General features: G+C 37.8%; 1 protein-coding gene across 2 annotated transcripts in view; it reads left to right on the forward strand.

Annotated features, from left to right (window-relative positions):
- Positions 1-423: 423 nt before the first annotated feature.
- The window catches only part of REV3L (REV3 like, DNA directed polymerase zeta catalytic subunit), a 73,415-nt gene continuing 57,733 nt past the window's right edge, over positions 424-16,105 (forward strand). For both annotated transcript variants that reach the window (XM_026666685.2, XM_087973350.1), the window contains exons 1-2: positions 424-961; positions 14,338-14,527. In XM_026666685.2, coding sequence (XP_026522470.2) covers positions 823-961; positions 14,338-14,527 — 329 coding nt within the window. In that variant the 5' untranslated portion in view covers positions 424-822. The remainder of the gene's footprint in view (positions 962-14,337; positions 14,528-16,105) is intronic.

Here is a 16,105-nt window from a genome sequence, read left to right on the forward strand (position 1 = left end):
CCTTCCTTAACTGGGAGGGGGCGGGAGAGAAAGAAGCGCGCGCAGGAAGCGTTGCCCGGTCGTATTTCTTCTCTCCCCCCCCCCTCCCCGCGACTTCTGCTCCTCACACAATTTCCCTCTAACGCCTTTCCAAAGCGCCCGAGGAACTCACCTTCCTTCCCTTTGAGTTAAGGGGGCTCGACTTCTGAAATGGCGGCTAAATATGATCCCTTACAAGTTACCAGTCCAGTCCCTAACCGCGACTGCGCTCTCCGTATAACTTTTCCCAGCCCTGGGAGTTCGAAAGCCGAACTTTCGATAGCAATGATTCTCTCTCTCTAAGCCCAAACACGCGCGCGAGTGAGGAAGAAGAGTCCAACCTTTTTCGCTTCCCAACCGCCCACCTCCCCACCCCCGTCTTTAACCCTCCACAAGGTGGCCGTCTCGTGACGTCATCATCATGGCAACAACAACCGCAGCCGAGAAAGCTCCGGCTCTGGCGCTGTTTCCGCGCCACGGGCAGAATGGGATTTGCTCACGATGAGCCACGCGCGGTCCACCTCGTTCTAAAGAGCCTCCTCCCGGTTGGCGCTCGATCCTGGTGACAGGAGAGGGGAGGGGAAGCGGAGACCCGGCGCAAGCGCGTGCGCGTCTCGCTCTCCCTACCCCGAGGACGGCCCCGGCCGTTGGTTCGCCCAAGCGCGGGAGCGCGTGCGCGCCGGGCGTGTTGAGGAAAGAAGGCGGGGGCTGCGCTCTGGCGCTGCGGACGGGTGCGCCGAGCCCCAGCCTCGGGGTGCGCCCAGCGGTAGCCCTTAGCGGCGCCTCTCCTTCGTGGCGGCGAACATGTTCTCAGTGAGGGTCGTGACCGCCGATTACTACATGAGCAGCCCGCTACCCGGCCTGGACCCCTGCCAGTCCCCCTTTAGGGAAGCCCCCGTGAAGAAGGTGCCCGTGGTGAGAGTCTTCGGTGCCACTCCATCGGGTAAGGACGGGTGCCCGCTCGCTCCGGGCACGGCTGAGGCGAAGGAGGCTTTGTTGGCCCCGGGGACCCTGCCTGCCTTCTGCCCTTTCTTTTCGGGACCAGTTCTGCTTTTTTTGGGGGGGGAAGGACGGATGAACCAGAGTTCCCCGACCTCCTCTCTCCCTCTTCGTCTTCCGCCTCGCGATGTTGGGCGCGCTGCAGCGGGAGCCTCCCCTACCTGCTCCCGCCGCCGCTGCGGTTGAGCGGGGCCCCTGCCTGGGAATCGCGGGGAAAGGAATGGCACGTCTGAGCGTTGTGCCCGGGGGGGGCGCTGACTTGCGAACCGCGCAGGGCGCGTTTCCCTGGTTAGGGACTGCGCCGTGTGACCCTCAGTGGTGCAGCCGGGAGGTGGGTTGGGGGCAGAATCTCGGCGTGTTTCTGTGTAAAGAGCACACACTCCTCCGTCTGTACACGTTGTTGGAAGCGAATGGTCAGTCTCCACTCCCGCCTCCGTGCATTATAACCATAATGAAATCCAGCTGTATAAATACTGCTTTTGTCTGATGGCGGTGCTAAGCTATAACTCACCTTGGCTGTCTCTCCCCTCCCCTTTTCAAACATAACATTAGGAAATACAGTGTAGAGTTTCTGTTTCTGGCAAAGCTCATAAGTGTTGGACGTGTTTTAAAAATGTCTTATTAATCCTAGACAACAGGAAGATTCTTAATCACTGACAAAAAAAAACCACCTTTAAATTGCTATCTCAAAATGATCATAAAACATCTGCTGTAAGAGGATGATTCTAACACCTAGCCAGACAGGATTAAAAAAAATATTTTGCTCTTTCATAAAATCTATATAAGATAGATTTATAAATATTATTTTGGTTAATAATATTCTTATGCTTTTAGCAAACTAGATTTAGCAGATTTCAGGTAAACCTTCAAGAACCCCCAGAAATTCCGTGTGTGTGTGTGTGTGTGTGTGTGTGTGTGTGTGTGTGTACACGTACATGCAATGCATGCATGTAAATACTGCTGGGCCAAATTTGTGACATAAATGAAAACTACAAAAAAAAAATATGCAGGAACTCAAGGCACTCAGTATAAATATAAAAAAAGAAAACCTACTGATAATAGGTGACAGTTTTTAATAGTTCGTTGCCTATATTTGTTATTTATTTATTAAATTTATTTGCTGCTTACCACGCTTTGGGGCTACTCTAGGCAGTTCTAATAATTATTATTTTGTAATTTAATTCCTCAGTTCTTGTAAATGTAGAATATTTGAATATTATATAATACTCAGTGTATTATTTCATAATTCCTAATCTTACAAAATGTTAACTTATAAAAGCAGGCTGGCCTTTTTGTGTCTAATTGTAGTTTCTTATAAAGCATTCTTTTTTTCGAAGTTCTACACTTGGTTCTGATATTTCCCTATGGGTAATTGTATTTGTCACAAATCCATTTAACAATAGCAGCAAGTGTTGATTCCACAGGTGAGGATTGCTTACGTTTTATTCACTAGGGCACAGGAAAAAAAGGGGTGGGGGGGTGGGGTGTAACAGGAGGACCAGAAGATATTCTGCAAAATAACAACAACCATCAAAGATAGAGATAGCATTGTCTCATACAGCCCATCGGTTGTCTTGGGAATAAATATATTTTTCTCCTTTTTCTCACTGTTGTTTTTTAATCAAAGGAAAGTATCATAATACTTTCCAGGAAAAAAAGTACAAAAGCAAAAATACCCCTCTCTTCCATACCTCTGCAGTAGGTATAGATAGATCTGTGTCATGTATGGGATGGCCAGATACATAAGTTTTGACAAGGAGATCAAGATAAAATAAATGATCCTTATCTTACAGAGTTTGTTGTTAAGTTAGATCAGTAAGATTCCCAAGGGGAGGGGGGGAGGTTGCAATAAATTGTAGTCTGAAAAACATGGACTATGAAACAAAATCCAAATAAATATAGTATCAAAATGTTTAGATAAAACTTACACAGATAGTATTGTAGAATAAAAAGGTTTTATGTCTTTCATTGTAATCCTATTTATGCTTACTTGCAAGAATTTTTAACTCTATTCAGCCAGATGTACTCCTAGGATTTTTTTTTTAAGTTTATAAAAACCCAAAGGGTTTATTCTGACAAGAATTTGGTTTGCTTAACACTGCATACAGAGGGAACACAGCAAGTCATAGTTCCAAATAAATATATCTAAGGATTGTCATAAAGAGAGTTAACTTGGACAGTGTATTTGTCATGGGGAGGGTGGGGCTATTACTCTATATGATGTGTAATCAGTATATCTCTTCTAAATATTTTCATTATCCTTGCTTCTTACTACTGCATTTAAATACTGATTTATAATTTATGAATTAATATACAGTTTACATATTGTTCAGTAAGTGCCATGGGACCAAAAGACATTTAACAGAACTTAATTTTAGCTACCTGCCACATATGGTTAGTCTGTATTCTTTTACTACCCAACTTTGGAACAGCTTTAGTTATATGACTAAAATTTCCTATATTCATTAATGTTATTAATAATCCTGAGCTAACGCATTTCAGTTATTTAAACTGATTTTATTTTATTTGGACAGAAGAGAAAATTACCAGAAAATGATAAATGACCTAGATATATGTATATATATACTATTAATTGTTCAGAATGATATTTAATCAATAAAAACAACACCAAATTGTTTTTTAAAGTTTAAGTAGTTGTTTTTAGAGATAGCATAAATGGCTGCTGAAATAAATTGCTATTTATCAATAGTATAAATAAATTTATACTATTGATAGTATAAATGGCTGCTGAAATAAATCTCATTGCTAAATGAGATTTAGCAATGATTTTTATATCTAAAAAAGGTCCAGAAATAAACAACCTTATGTGAAAATTAAATATTAGTTCATTGAACTTATACTGTCTGAAACTAGAATTGAATTTGACTAGAACTAACTCTAACAAATAAATGGAATTCTTCAGGTTTTCTTCTTTTTAAAAAAGCTAATTTCAGATATTTTACATATGCCATGTAGTGGTCTAACTATGTATAGTCCTTCTGGGGAAAAAAATGGTTAGAAAAGTATGTATGGCACTTTAGAAGATATAATCATGATGTGCAAGACTAACCTGAACTTCTGGGGCTTTATCCTCACTATATTTGAAATATTTATATGTTGAAAAGGCTCAATCAGAGGTAAAATAATAAATATTTGACATAAAATTCAAAAAAATAATAATCAGACCAACTTTGTCATTTTCTGGCAGCCTCTTTTCTTTGACCTACCTTTGGTAGGAAAACATGTACCTTGGCTAAATACAACATACATCTGTGCTTCTAGGCAATTGATTTAATAGTACTTCCACAGAAGTGCTTCTATATTTCCTGTTTAACGAAATATAATTAATCTATAATGGAGTCTTCAAACTTGACAGCTTTAAGACTTGTGGACTTCAACTCCCAGAATTCCTCCTCCAGTCATGTTAGCTCAGGAATTCTGGGAGTTGAAGTCCACAAGTCTTAAAGCTGTCAAGTTTGAAGACCCTTGATCTATATCCTGATATTGCCCTTTTTATCTTCAGAGCAGCAGTCTTATCTCCCATCTTGCCAGTTTGTCAAAAAACAGGAAACATGCTCACCCTCCATCTCAGTCAGTCAGGAATAATCTTAATCAGTTTTAAGAGTATCCTCACAGGTAATCCTTGGATTATGAGCCTAATTGGGACTGGAATTTCTGTCACAGAGCAAAGCAGTTGTTAAGCAAAATATCATATGACCACATAGCAGTTTCAGCATTCCCAGTAGTCATTAGATAAGGGCCTCACATGACCACGACTTGTAACCTCCTGCCAGCTTCCTCGTTGATTTTGTTTGCCAGAAGCTGGCTGAGAAAATTGCAAATGGTAATTAAGTCTCCTGCCTCCTAGCTGACCCTCCTCTATCTAAGCAAGACCTGTCAAACTGGTGGCTCACGGGCTGGATACATCATGTGCAGGCCATGCCTACTTTGGCTCTGCAAAGGCAACAAAATATTGTGATACGTCACGATCCAACCAGTGATGCAATTGAGTTAGACACCCATGATCTAAGCCATTCCTGTGTTGATCTTCTTAGTCGAGCGCTTCAGTTCTTCCAAATCAAGTGACAATTCCAGGGGATCACTGATAACAGATGAAGCCAATTCATTTCTCCTGCCCTGCATGAAGTACCTCAGCTTCAACTGCCTCTGCTAGCCTAGCTCCCTGTCCATCTGTGCCCTTTTGGTCACTCTGCACAGCATGGCCAAATTGAAGATGATACTGTATTCCATCGCCCCCAGTGGACTTTCCTCCCTGTCATACACGGTGGTGTCCTTGTCTTCCTCCTCCTTGGTGTTGCCTTGCATCTCTTCCTGTGGATGGGCCTCAAGTCTCACAATATAGATGCTCTGTCAACCTGGGGTCAGAGGTGGCAGTGAGAGGCAGGGCCAACTCCTCTGATGTGTGCGAAGTGCTGCCTCTTCAACTCTGCCACCTACCTGTCTTTCCCCCTCCCCAGTTTCTGCCCTTTTGACCACCTGCATAGCATGGCAGAGATGAAGATACTGCTGTATTCTACCATTTGTCCTTGCTGCCATACTTTATTTATTTATTTGATTTATTTGATTTGTCAATCGCTTACAAGATAATAGGTATAAGTATATACATAGTTGTAGATACATGAAATGGGTACATATAAGAAAAATAAACAATAGGACAGGGACGGTAGGCACATTGATGCGCTTATGCACGCCCCCTACAGACCTCTTAGGAAAGGGGTGAGGTCAATAGTAGACAGTCCAAGGTTAAAGTTTTGGGGGTTTGGGAAAGAAACCACAGAGTCAGGTAGAGTATTCCAGACATTGACCACTCTGTTGCTGAAGTCGTATTTCCTGCAATCAAGTTTGGTGCGATTAACCTTGAGTTTGTATCTATTGTTTGCTCTTGTATTGTTATGGTTGAAGCTGAAGTATTCATTGACAGGTAGGACATTGCAATGTATGATTTTATATACCATACTTAGATCAGACCGAAGATGGCGTAATTCAATTTATACTGCTCCTCATTGTTGCCTCTGAGCCCAGCATTGGCAAAATCCCCATAGAATAGGATCTAAGGCTGGCTAGCATTGATGGACCCATTGGAGAAAAGACAAGGTGATGGCAGAAAAAAGATGATAATGCCAAGGAGGAGAGGAATCAAGTATTGGCAGCATCAGGAGCAGAATACAGTGACATATTCATTCTGCCAGGATGGCCAAAAGGCAGTGATGGATAGGAGGGAGATAGGTATGTGTGGAGTTGAAGTGGAGACAGTCACACAGGACAGAAGAATGTGACCATGGGATACTGTGATAGTTGTAAATATGGGCCAATGGCCAAGTACACAAAGTTTTATTGTGTGTCCATGAGGGGGACGCTGAGATAGATGTAAGTGTGAGGAGTGGCTGTAAGTCCATTTTTTCAGTAACTGAACAATTGCTGAACAAATGGTTGCAAACTGAGGATTACCTGTATTTCGTTACTATTTATGGCTTTAGTGGTTGTTAAATCAATATTTTAATTTTCTCAGCCTTTTATGTAGCAATATCGGATTGTATTCACTTAACAGTTAAGTATTTTTGCAAGTTTAATTTTTATATTCTTTAGATCTACTCCTATATTTTAGTTTTTTAATTCATTGTCTTTTACTTTGCAATCAGCTTAGACACTTTTATTATCATCCTTTTTATCTCTGTAACATTTGTCATGGAACTTAGTTCAGTTTTTGTCACCAGTCATAACAAAATTGTTGTCATTTGAAGAAGACAGGGAATATGTTATTCTTGCTTTTGTTATAACAATGAAAGGTATCCACCATAAAATAGTGATAATTTCTTCACCCCCAAAAAAGCCAAAATCCTCCTAGCCTCTTCCTTCCCAAGCTTTTACATCACTAAATATTTTGCAATCTTTTAAGGAAGATGATGATTATATTTTTGAAAATTTATCCTTCTCTTAAACATATTAATTCACTGATCTGCTGATAGAAGTAAATAAGCTAAACAGCATATCCAGACTAACCATACAAAAAATAGTATGAACAATAAAATTTTTAGAGTTTGGAATATTCATTTCAGCGGGTAATAGCCAGAATTAAGATATTGTAAAAAAATAATGTTTCAAGGTCAGGGTACCAAAATTGAAAATCATCTTGTGTGATCCTATAACATGTTCTTAGTCTTTTTGTTTAATATTTGGAGTTCTCAATTCAACATGAAGAAAAGCCAATTTTTGCTTTTGTAACTTTTTAGAAATTTTGTGTTCAGAATTTTTTAAAATTGCTCAGATTGCAAACATTAACCTGGATAGGTCAATCTTGGTGAGCAAACTATAATAACACTGATTAAGATAATTTAACAAAAAATATTACTATTTTTTTAAGAAAACCTTTTAAACAGGGCCATCAATGGGAAAAAGCAATCTTCTCCCAAATCCATGACACCTATTCTTCACATATAGCATTTAAGCAGAATAGTAAAGAGTGAATTAAATTGAGTTTATTTTCAGAAAAATACATGTGACTTTTTTTGACAGTATCGTAAATGAAGTTTGCCACTGCCTCATTCCACAATTTTTTTAAAAAAAAATTGACAGTCTTGCCAAGAGTCTGCCATTCCAAAACAGCTCCCCCATCCCAAGCATTAACCAAGTCCATCCCTATCACATTCAGCCAGAATAGATCCTGTCAATTAGAGTTCGATACAAAGAGTAGAGATGCAAAACCTGAATTCTTCAGATTGCATGTTGCCTCTGAAAAGCTCGGGTGTAATCTCCAGGTTTCTTTAAAAGTTTACCTCAAGTTGCTTTCCTGCGTCAGATGAGTTAGACCCCAAACTCCACCTGTCCACCTGCTACTTCAGAGAAAAGAGCTACATTTGAATTATCTCTCTTGCCCAATCAGGTGTAGCCAAAAAAATTCAATATAGCCAGAAAAAATAATCTGAACTTCACTTAAGTACCCACAAGAATCCTGGCACTGCTCTTTTCTTACCATCTTAAACAAATATAGATATATTGTATATTCTTTTCAAAAATGGTTTATATGTCTTAGAACCTCACTTTTTTCCTAGTAATATAAAAAGAATCTAAAGCAACTGTATAAATTTTAATAGAATAGCTTACAAATGCTATGATTTTAATATTCTGAATACATTTGTATCTTTTTTCTGCTTTACCTCATGTTTCAAGTATCTGTTGATATTTTGAGTATTATCTAGATACAATGCAGTATTACAATAAAATGAATGAATTATATGGCATTTCCCAGCATGAGAAAGTGCTCCCCTTATCTCTGGGTTTCATTTCTTAAAATATGTTTCTAGAACAACAGTTGTGCATGGCCAGAAAGAGCTACATATATTTTAAGGTCTTTTGACAGATACATCCATGTATATTCTTAATCATGTTTTGCTCTTTGAATTCAAATCTCTACACCAAGGGTATCAAACTCAATTTGATTGAGGACCGCATCAGGGTTGTGTTTGACCTCGGTGTGTGTGTGTGTGGCTGGGGTTTGTGTGTGTCCAGCTTGATGTCATTCGTGTCGGGGGCTCCTGTGGTGGCCCAAGCATTCTGCCAGCGAAAACAGAGCTCACTCCATTTTCGCTGGCACATGCACTGCATGCCGGTCCTTTGCTTTTCCCAGGGCAGCCCTGCAGGCTAGATCTAAGCATCCCCCAGGCTGAATTTGGCCTGGCCTGCAGGCCCTGAGTTTCACACCCCTGCTCTAACCAGTTCTATCAATTGTTTGTTTTCCTTTGAGCCATGATTTAGTCATCAAAAAGATGCTGGAATTGTCTGCAGCTGACTTCTTTCTCATCTTCGTATACATATTTGTAACCCTATATTTATTGTTAGATAGTATAAATGCAGCCCTTATGATTATGTTTACAGATTTAGCATTCATTCATTATAGAAAAAGACTTTTTTTTTGTCCCAAGTAACAGGTGGCAGAATGATTTTGGATGTTTCAGTTAATTGAAATGAAAGATAGTTTACTTTTCTATAATTTCTATGCTTTTCATTTTATCAGTAAAAAGTGCCTAAATTAACAACTAAAGCTTGTACATGTCAAACATTAAAGCTTTAAACAGGCCACATTACCTAAAGCAGAGTGAGGAACTTGTAAAACTCTTTGTAGCTAAATGTTAAGTAGCTTTATCAAGCGTGGCTTTATTACTTTCGTTTATAACTATCCTGAGGTTAAAATCTTGTTTGATAATATGCTTGTTTTGTAAAATATTTACATTTTATAAAGTATGACGTTTGGGATATTATATCTAAGAATCCAGGGGATCGGGGCAGGCATCAAACAATATAATAAAGCCTCAACAGACCTCAGTTTAGGAAAATATGGATGCAGTGAATTTTGTTTTAACTCCACGTCTTCAATATTATCATCCAAAGTCAGGCAGCACCAAAATTCAATCAAATAAATATAATTAAAATGTACAAATATTAAATTGTGGGTTTCCCCATTAAAATAAAGTTTTGCTGCAAAATACGCAAGTAGTATAATTAATGTATTTTTGTTTTTTTTCCCTGTATGGTCCATTAAGTCTAAGTTTTATTGTAAAGAAGTAAAAGTAGGCAACATCTGTCCTTAATTTTATGAAATAAGAATCTATATTCCAACAAGCTAACTAATGTTTTTCATTCTTATATCTTGTTTTAGATTTAGAAGCTCAACCAGCTGTTTTAAGTACTTCAGACGGAATTCTTTGATTAAGATGCTTTTTTGAAATTTATTGCAAATTTCCTAATGTTAATTTTACTTTTCTTGCTTAGTTATATGAGTGCTTTAGAACAAAAGATTTAGAGATTCTCACTACATTATCATTGTGCACATATGAAGTGCTTTTGAATTTCAGTCTAGAGGAGAATCAAAATTATCAGTATTTACTAGTATCTTCCCTTTGGAATACACTCAATAATTGTTTGCTCATGGGAAAGAACGATCCCTTGATATTAGGAAACAGATAACACGAGAAATGCAGTACTATTTGGTTTAAAGTAAGCAACCTTACCTTACATATCTTAATATTTAAATCTATTCAGATCTAGTTTTGTCACTTTTAAAATATTTACACAATAATCACATAGATGTTTCATCTAAATTGGAAATGATCTATTTTAGTAAAGAGGAGCTTATTGTCAGTAAATTTTTCCCCAGATTGAGCAAAATGTAGCCAAATTACTGTTTATTGTTGAACCTTGCAGAGGGCAACCACATGACTGCAGGAGGCCGCAACTATCATCATTGCAAGCTGGGATTCCAATTGTGACTGTGAGGATAGCAATAGCACTTAGACTTATATACCGCTTCACAGTGCTTTTTACAGCCCTCTCTAAGTGGTTTACAGAGTCAGCATGTTGCCCACAACAATCTGGGTCCTCATCTTACCGACCTTGGAAGGATGGAAGGCTGAGTCAACCTTGAGCCTGGTGAGATTTGATCTGCCAAATTGCAGTCAGCTGGCAGTCAGCAGAAGTAGTTTGCAGTACTTCATTCTAACCACTGTGCCACCATGGCTCTTTGCGGGATGCTGCAATAGCTGCATCTATGAGGGTCAGTTGTAAGTGCTGTCATAACTTCAAATCATTGCTAAACAAGTGGTTGTTAAGGGAGGACTACCTGTAGATGAGTTGCAATTACAGTAGGATTTAAGGTACAAGCAACTAGTGTACATTATTATTTTTACCAAACTGATGCATTGGATCATTGAATATTTTTGTTATTGCCTGAAACTGCAATACATACTACTCTTTAATGCTTTCAGGAATGCCAGTATAACCCATATGTGATAGACAAATGTTGGTACCATCACTGAAAATAGATGCCACTTGGACCCCTTTCCCTTAATTTTTTATGAGTTTAGGATCTAAGCATTTTTTATGATTGTATAGCACAGGCAGATTCTGCTCAACAGGGATTACCCTCAAGACAGATTGGAGCCAAGCTGTGTAAGAGGTTAGCACCAAGTACATAGGTTAGCACCAGGTACTTTTAATTGGGTCCAGATCATTGATTTATAATTCATAGTTATCTTTTCCCACTGGCACTGAGAATCTAATAACAAAAAGAAAAGATTGTTTATCAGCACAGCAATTGTAGAATAGACCTTAAAAAAATTCCTAGCTTTTCACTTGTACCAGGACATATATTCATTCCAATTGTCCTAAAAGTTTAATTGCTTTTGGTCAGAAATGAACTGCCCAGGCACTGTAAAGTACACAGCTTTCCCATAAAATGACCCAACGCAGAAATTAGCAAATTTAATAGTAAAATATTTGCATAAATTGAATATTAAAACAGAAAATCAAGCTTATATTTACAGTAGTTAGAGAAATGTTATAAACCCTTTAAAATTACCCATAATCCTGCTTTCTTTGATTAGTGTTTCACCTGAATCATATAAGTAAAAAGATTCTAATTAAATGGTGCATAAATGGGCATATTATATCAGATCTTTATTGAACACATAAGACCAACATCCATTGTTGTATCTCCTGATGGTTTATTAACCACAGCGGCAGTTTTTCCACAGCTTGTTATGTCAGAAACAAACAAAACCATGCTTTTGCAATGTTTGAATTCAATCAGCATCAAGATTCTTAGCAAATTATCTTCTTATGATTAAGAGATAAAATGAAGTTTTTATTAGGCTAGGCCATATCACAAATGCACATGGCTATGCAAAATGCCAGTCCCACTTTATCCATTATGCATGATGAGTTGGTGTCTATTAATTCTAAAGTGCTGATCCTTCTACACAGGTAAACTGGCCATAAACACACAGAACTTTTTATTTATGAAGTAAGGCAATATTTGACAACCTAGAATTATAGGATTAAAATCCAATGTATCTTTAAGCATCAAATTAAAGAAGGCTCAATTTTAGTCATATTCTATATAAATTCTTTTTATGACTTCCCCCCAAATTAACTGATATTTATTTTAATTTTCCTATAATAGATTTAGTATAACAAATCTGTTTATATTTGTTTGATATTTCATTGTTACATTTAAGGCAGAGTTCCCCAACCTTTGTGGTTTTGTGGACCAGCGGGAGGCGGGAGAAGGGATGGTTCCACACGAGGGGCAGGCAAGCATGCACTGCTCCATTTGCTGCTCATGTGTTTTGACCAAGGCTTCCTGAGACAGTAACAATCATGCTTAGTCCCCCAAACCCTCTTTTTATTTCAACGGTTGTGAATTATATTCATTCACACCCTGTAATGAGTCCCAAACAATTTGTGAATAGTCCAACAGAAGTCTACCACAGTCTTTTCGGAATAAGGCTGATAAGACCCACCTTTATCTTCCTTGAAATACTGCCAATGACTAAATTGCCAATTAGCTGTACAAGGCCAAACGGAACACAAAGTCAACACAGAGCTTCAGAGTTTAAACTGATCAGAACAAACAACAAAGTTGCTTCCTGCAAAGGCTCATGTCCCTTTGCTCCTCCTTTATGTCTTATGAGAGTGGCCAATCATCTCCAAGCCTTACTCCCGAGTCTCCCCATTTATCTTAACTGTTCTTGCCTTCTGACAGCTCTGTGCAAGCGTGCACTGGGAACAGGCTCTCTTTGTTCCTCTGCCTTGCTGATGTCAGATTCTGGAGGCTCTGGAGTCAGCACATAACTCTCAGATGGCTCTGGCCCCATCTCTGTGTTGGATGCATATCCCTTGTCTGAGTCCTCCCCAGACTCCAGGACTAGCCCATGTTCCTCCCCACTGTCCGACTCTGCTGCCAGCTCTGCAGGCCACCGGCAGACCACAACATCATGCAAGTGGGGATATGCGCACACGCACATTCACCCGCTGCTTCAGTCAGCTTGGTTTTGAATAACTCATAGCCCGGTAGAAGCCCAGGTGTTGGGGACTCCTGATTTAAATCCTTCCTCCCTATTTATGATCTTCTAAGAGTGGATACGTGTGGTCCTTGTTTCTTTTTATAAAATTGTAATCTGATTTTCAGTTATTATATTCTGAGTTAATTAAATTTCAATAATGATAATATCAGGCTATTGTGTTATTTTAGTGTTTTAATAATACTGGTTTGTAAATTGTGTACAGTGCGAATATTTTAATACAACCCTAACCCTGACAATTTTATCTGTGGAAGAAAGGACAGGAAATACAATAGTTTCCCGAAGTAAAAGCACCCTAAGTGATATTTCTGTGTATTGAATACTAACAGATTGCATATGCTCTGATAATAATTGGGTGTAATTCAATAAAACTTCAGTTTTATAGACTTTTGTTCAGTGGACTTTGGATGCAAGTGGTAAAATATGATTTGAAGTTAGTCCCCAAATAGTGAAAATGGCAGATGAAGTGGTCTGGACACTTCGTAACTTTTGTATGATTATGCATAATGTGTAGTTATATAAATCACATATATTGTAAGTAAAGTACGTGAATTTACATTTAATAAACATCTGCAAAGCATCTGTTTAATATACATTATTTCTTCCAGGTGGTCTGTTTAATTGCAATTGTATTGTGACAGGAACTTAGTTTTACTTATGTTGTACACATAATAGTAAAAAGAGTTAAAAACTGTAAAACCCCACAAAATCTTATTTTTTGCAAAGATTAATGCAAAATTCAGATTTCTAATTTCATATCACAGTACTTGATTTAAAGCTTCTATGCTGATTTCTTATAACAGTAATATTTTTTCCATTTGGCATAAAAAACCATTATTTGTTTTGATAAATTTTTGCTACAATGTTAAAATATTGACCTACTGGGTTGATCTGTTCAGATTAATTATTGTATATTTTTATTGTTAGAAATGTTTTAAAAATAAAGTTCCTCGTTCGTAATAATATACCGGTAGTCAACAATATATTTGTTATTGGATCTCCCTCCCTCCCTCCCTCCCTCCCTCCGTGTGTGTGTGTGTGTGTGTGTGTGTGTGTGGTTTGGGAAGGTATTGTATCTTTACATTTATTACTTACCCAAAACCTATGGGAATAGGGGGCATGCAAATACCATAAATAAACAAAATATATTTACACATGCTGTTTGAAGAATCTGAGTACTCTCATTATTTAATAAACTAAATAATTTAACATAATTGTTGCTTTAAATCTGATTTTAAACTGTTTCAATATATCACGTACATTGGCAAAACTATGGTTCCTATATAAAGTCTTAAGTACCTGTTCGGAATCATTTGCAGTCTGTAATGTAGCATAAATAAATAGTATATTTATATGTGTATATTTCACACCTTTTAGCACTTATTCAAAAGTTATGATTTCCTGAATTTTCAGAATTATTCTGAACAATTTGTTTCTTCTTCAGGTCAGAAGACTTGTCTCCATTTACATGGTATTTTCCCTTACTTGTATGTGCCATACGATGGTTATGGACATTTGCCAGATCATTATCTGCGTAGCTTGGCATTCAGCATTGACCGGGCACTCAATGTCACTTTAGGAAATCCATCTTCTTCTGTTCAGCATGTGTTTAAGGTGTCACTAGTATATGGAATGTAAGTATTGATTTATTTTTTAAACATAGTTAAATAATAAAATTATTTTTGAGAATCTTCAAAGGGTTAATCTATATACTGCTAAAACTCTTTTGTCTGTTTGTATGTAACTTTCAGTTGGGCAAAATGGTGCATCGTAGGGCAACAATTTTTGAATTGAGGTACCTCAAATGGACTAAAATAAAGAATGCACCCACAATTGTTCTCATCAGATTGAAATTTCAAGAATCTCCAGACCTTTCATAATGGCAAAATTGTGGCTGCTATAGTACTATCTGTTGTACCTCCACAATCACAATCAGATTGTGATTTCTCACACTTGCCTGCTAGCTTCATACCAATAAAGTCAATGGATGAAGCCAGAAATAGCTCCCACTAAGTTTTTGCCCTCTTGTGGTCATTTTGTTACTAGATAAGAAAATATTTTTGAAAGCATGTCTCAGTGAGTCATGGGTTGTCTGTTATTTGTATCTGTATACACAGAACAGACTCCCATTCTCCTCATAACATCTAAACTGGTATTCTGTTTACTGTACCATACCTGCCTTTTAATTTTCACAATGAACCAACTCCGTTTTTTAGCTCCCTAACAAAATTGGCTAAAGAGTCATGGATCATGGATCAAGACTAGTAGAGGAAGAGGGCATGGGAAGGCATGAGGTAGAAGAAGCAGAGTTTTTAAAATCATATTGTTAGATATAGACTGTTTGCTGGTCCTAGTCATCAACTGGCATGGATAAGACACTGGGGTACTAAATGATCCCATAACCAAATTCTGGTAAAAGCCACTCTAAACTTTTCTTTATTGGATAGATTTATTTGATTGATTGATTGAATTTATACAGGTATCCATTTCACATAGGATGATTGGATGGTATACAAAACAATCATTCAATAAGTTCAATAAAAGGATAAGAGACAATATCAGTTTATAAACAATGGAGCCATTGAATCAACTTATTGTTTACAACTACTTTACAAGAGAAGTTCATTATGGGTTGTTTTGTGTTGCATTACAGCAGTGTTGGTAATTAATTAAATTTCATGTTGTAAGTCAAAGTGCAAAGATCTTTTTGGTTTTGTTTGAACATTTAATATGTGGAATCTGCACGTCCCTACTGATGTTTCATACTACATACAAAATATAAAAGCTGCATTAATTTTATTGTTATTGCCTGCAGGTTGCCAAATACAGATATATACTATGCTGCTATGCTATAGACCAATAGCCATAAAGTCTGCATTTTACTATTTTTTGTGCTCTGTGAATTATGCTGTATTATTTTCTGCTGTATGTCTAAAACTGATTGTGTAGCTCCTTTCTCATGTGTTTCTTGTGATACCAGTGCGTAAGAACTGCACAATTGAAGAAAAATAACCTTTCTTGAATTTGAGCCCCTCATGCCTGCTGATTTTATGGATTTCAGTTTTGCAATATTATAGAAATATTGTAACTCATCATTGCCTTCTTCTAAGTTGTTCTTCAGTTCCTGATGTAACTAACAGTTCTTATATTCCTGCTTAGCTTTTAAGTCCAGACAAGGTCAGTTAGGGATTAGCAGCTGAGCAACTGAAAGA

This window comes from Notechis scutatus, chromosome 1 (assembly GCF_049901735.1).
Source record: "Notechis scutatus isolate UNSWTSFEM ecotype Mainland chromosome 1, rNotScu1.2, whole genome shotgun sequence".
Taxonomy (NCBI): Eukaryota; Metazoa; Chordata; class Lepidosauria; order Squamata; family Elapidae; genus Notechis; species Notechis scutatus.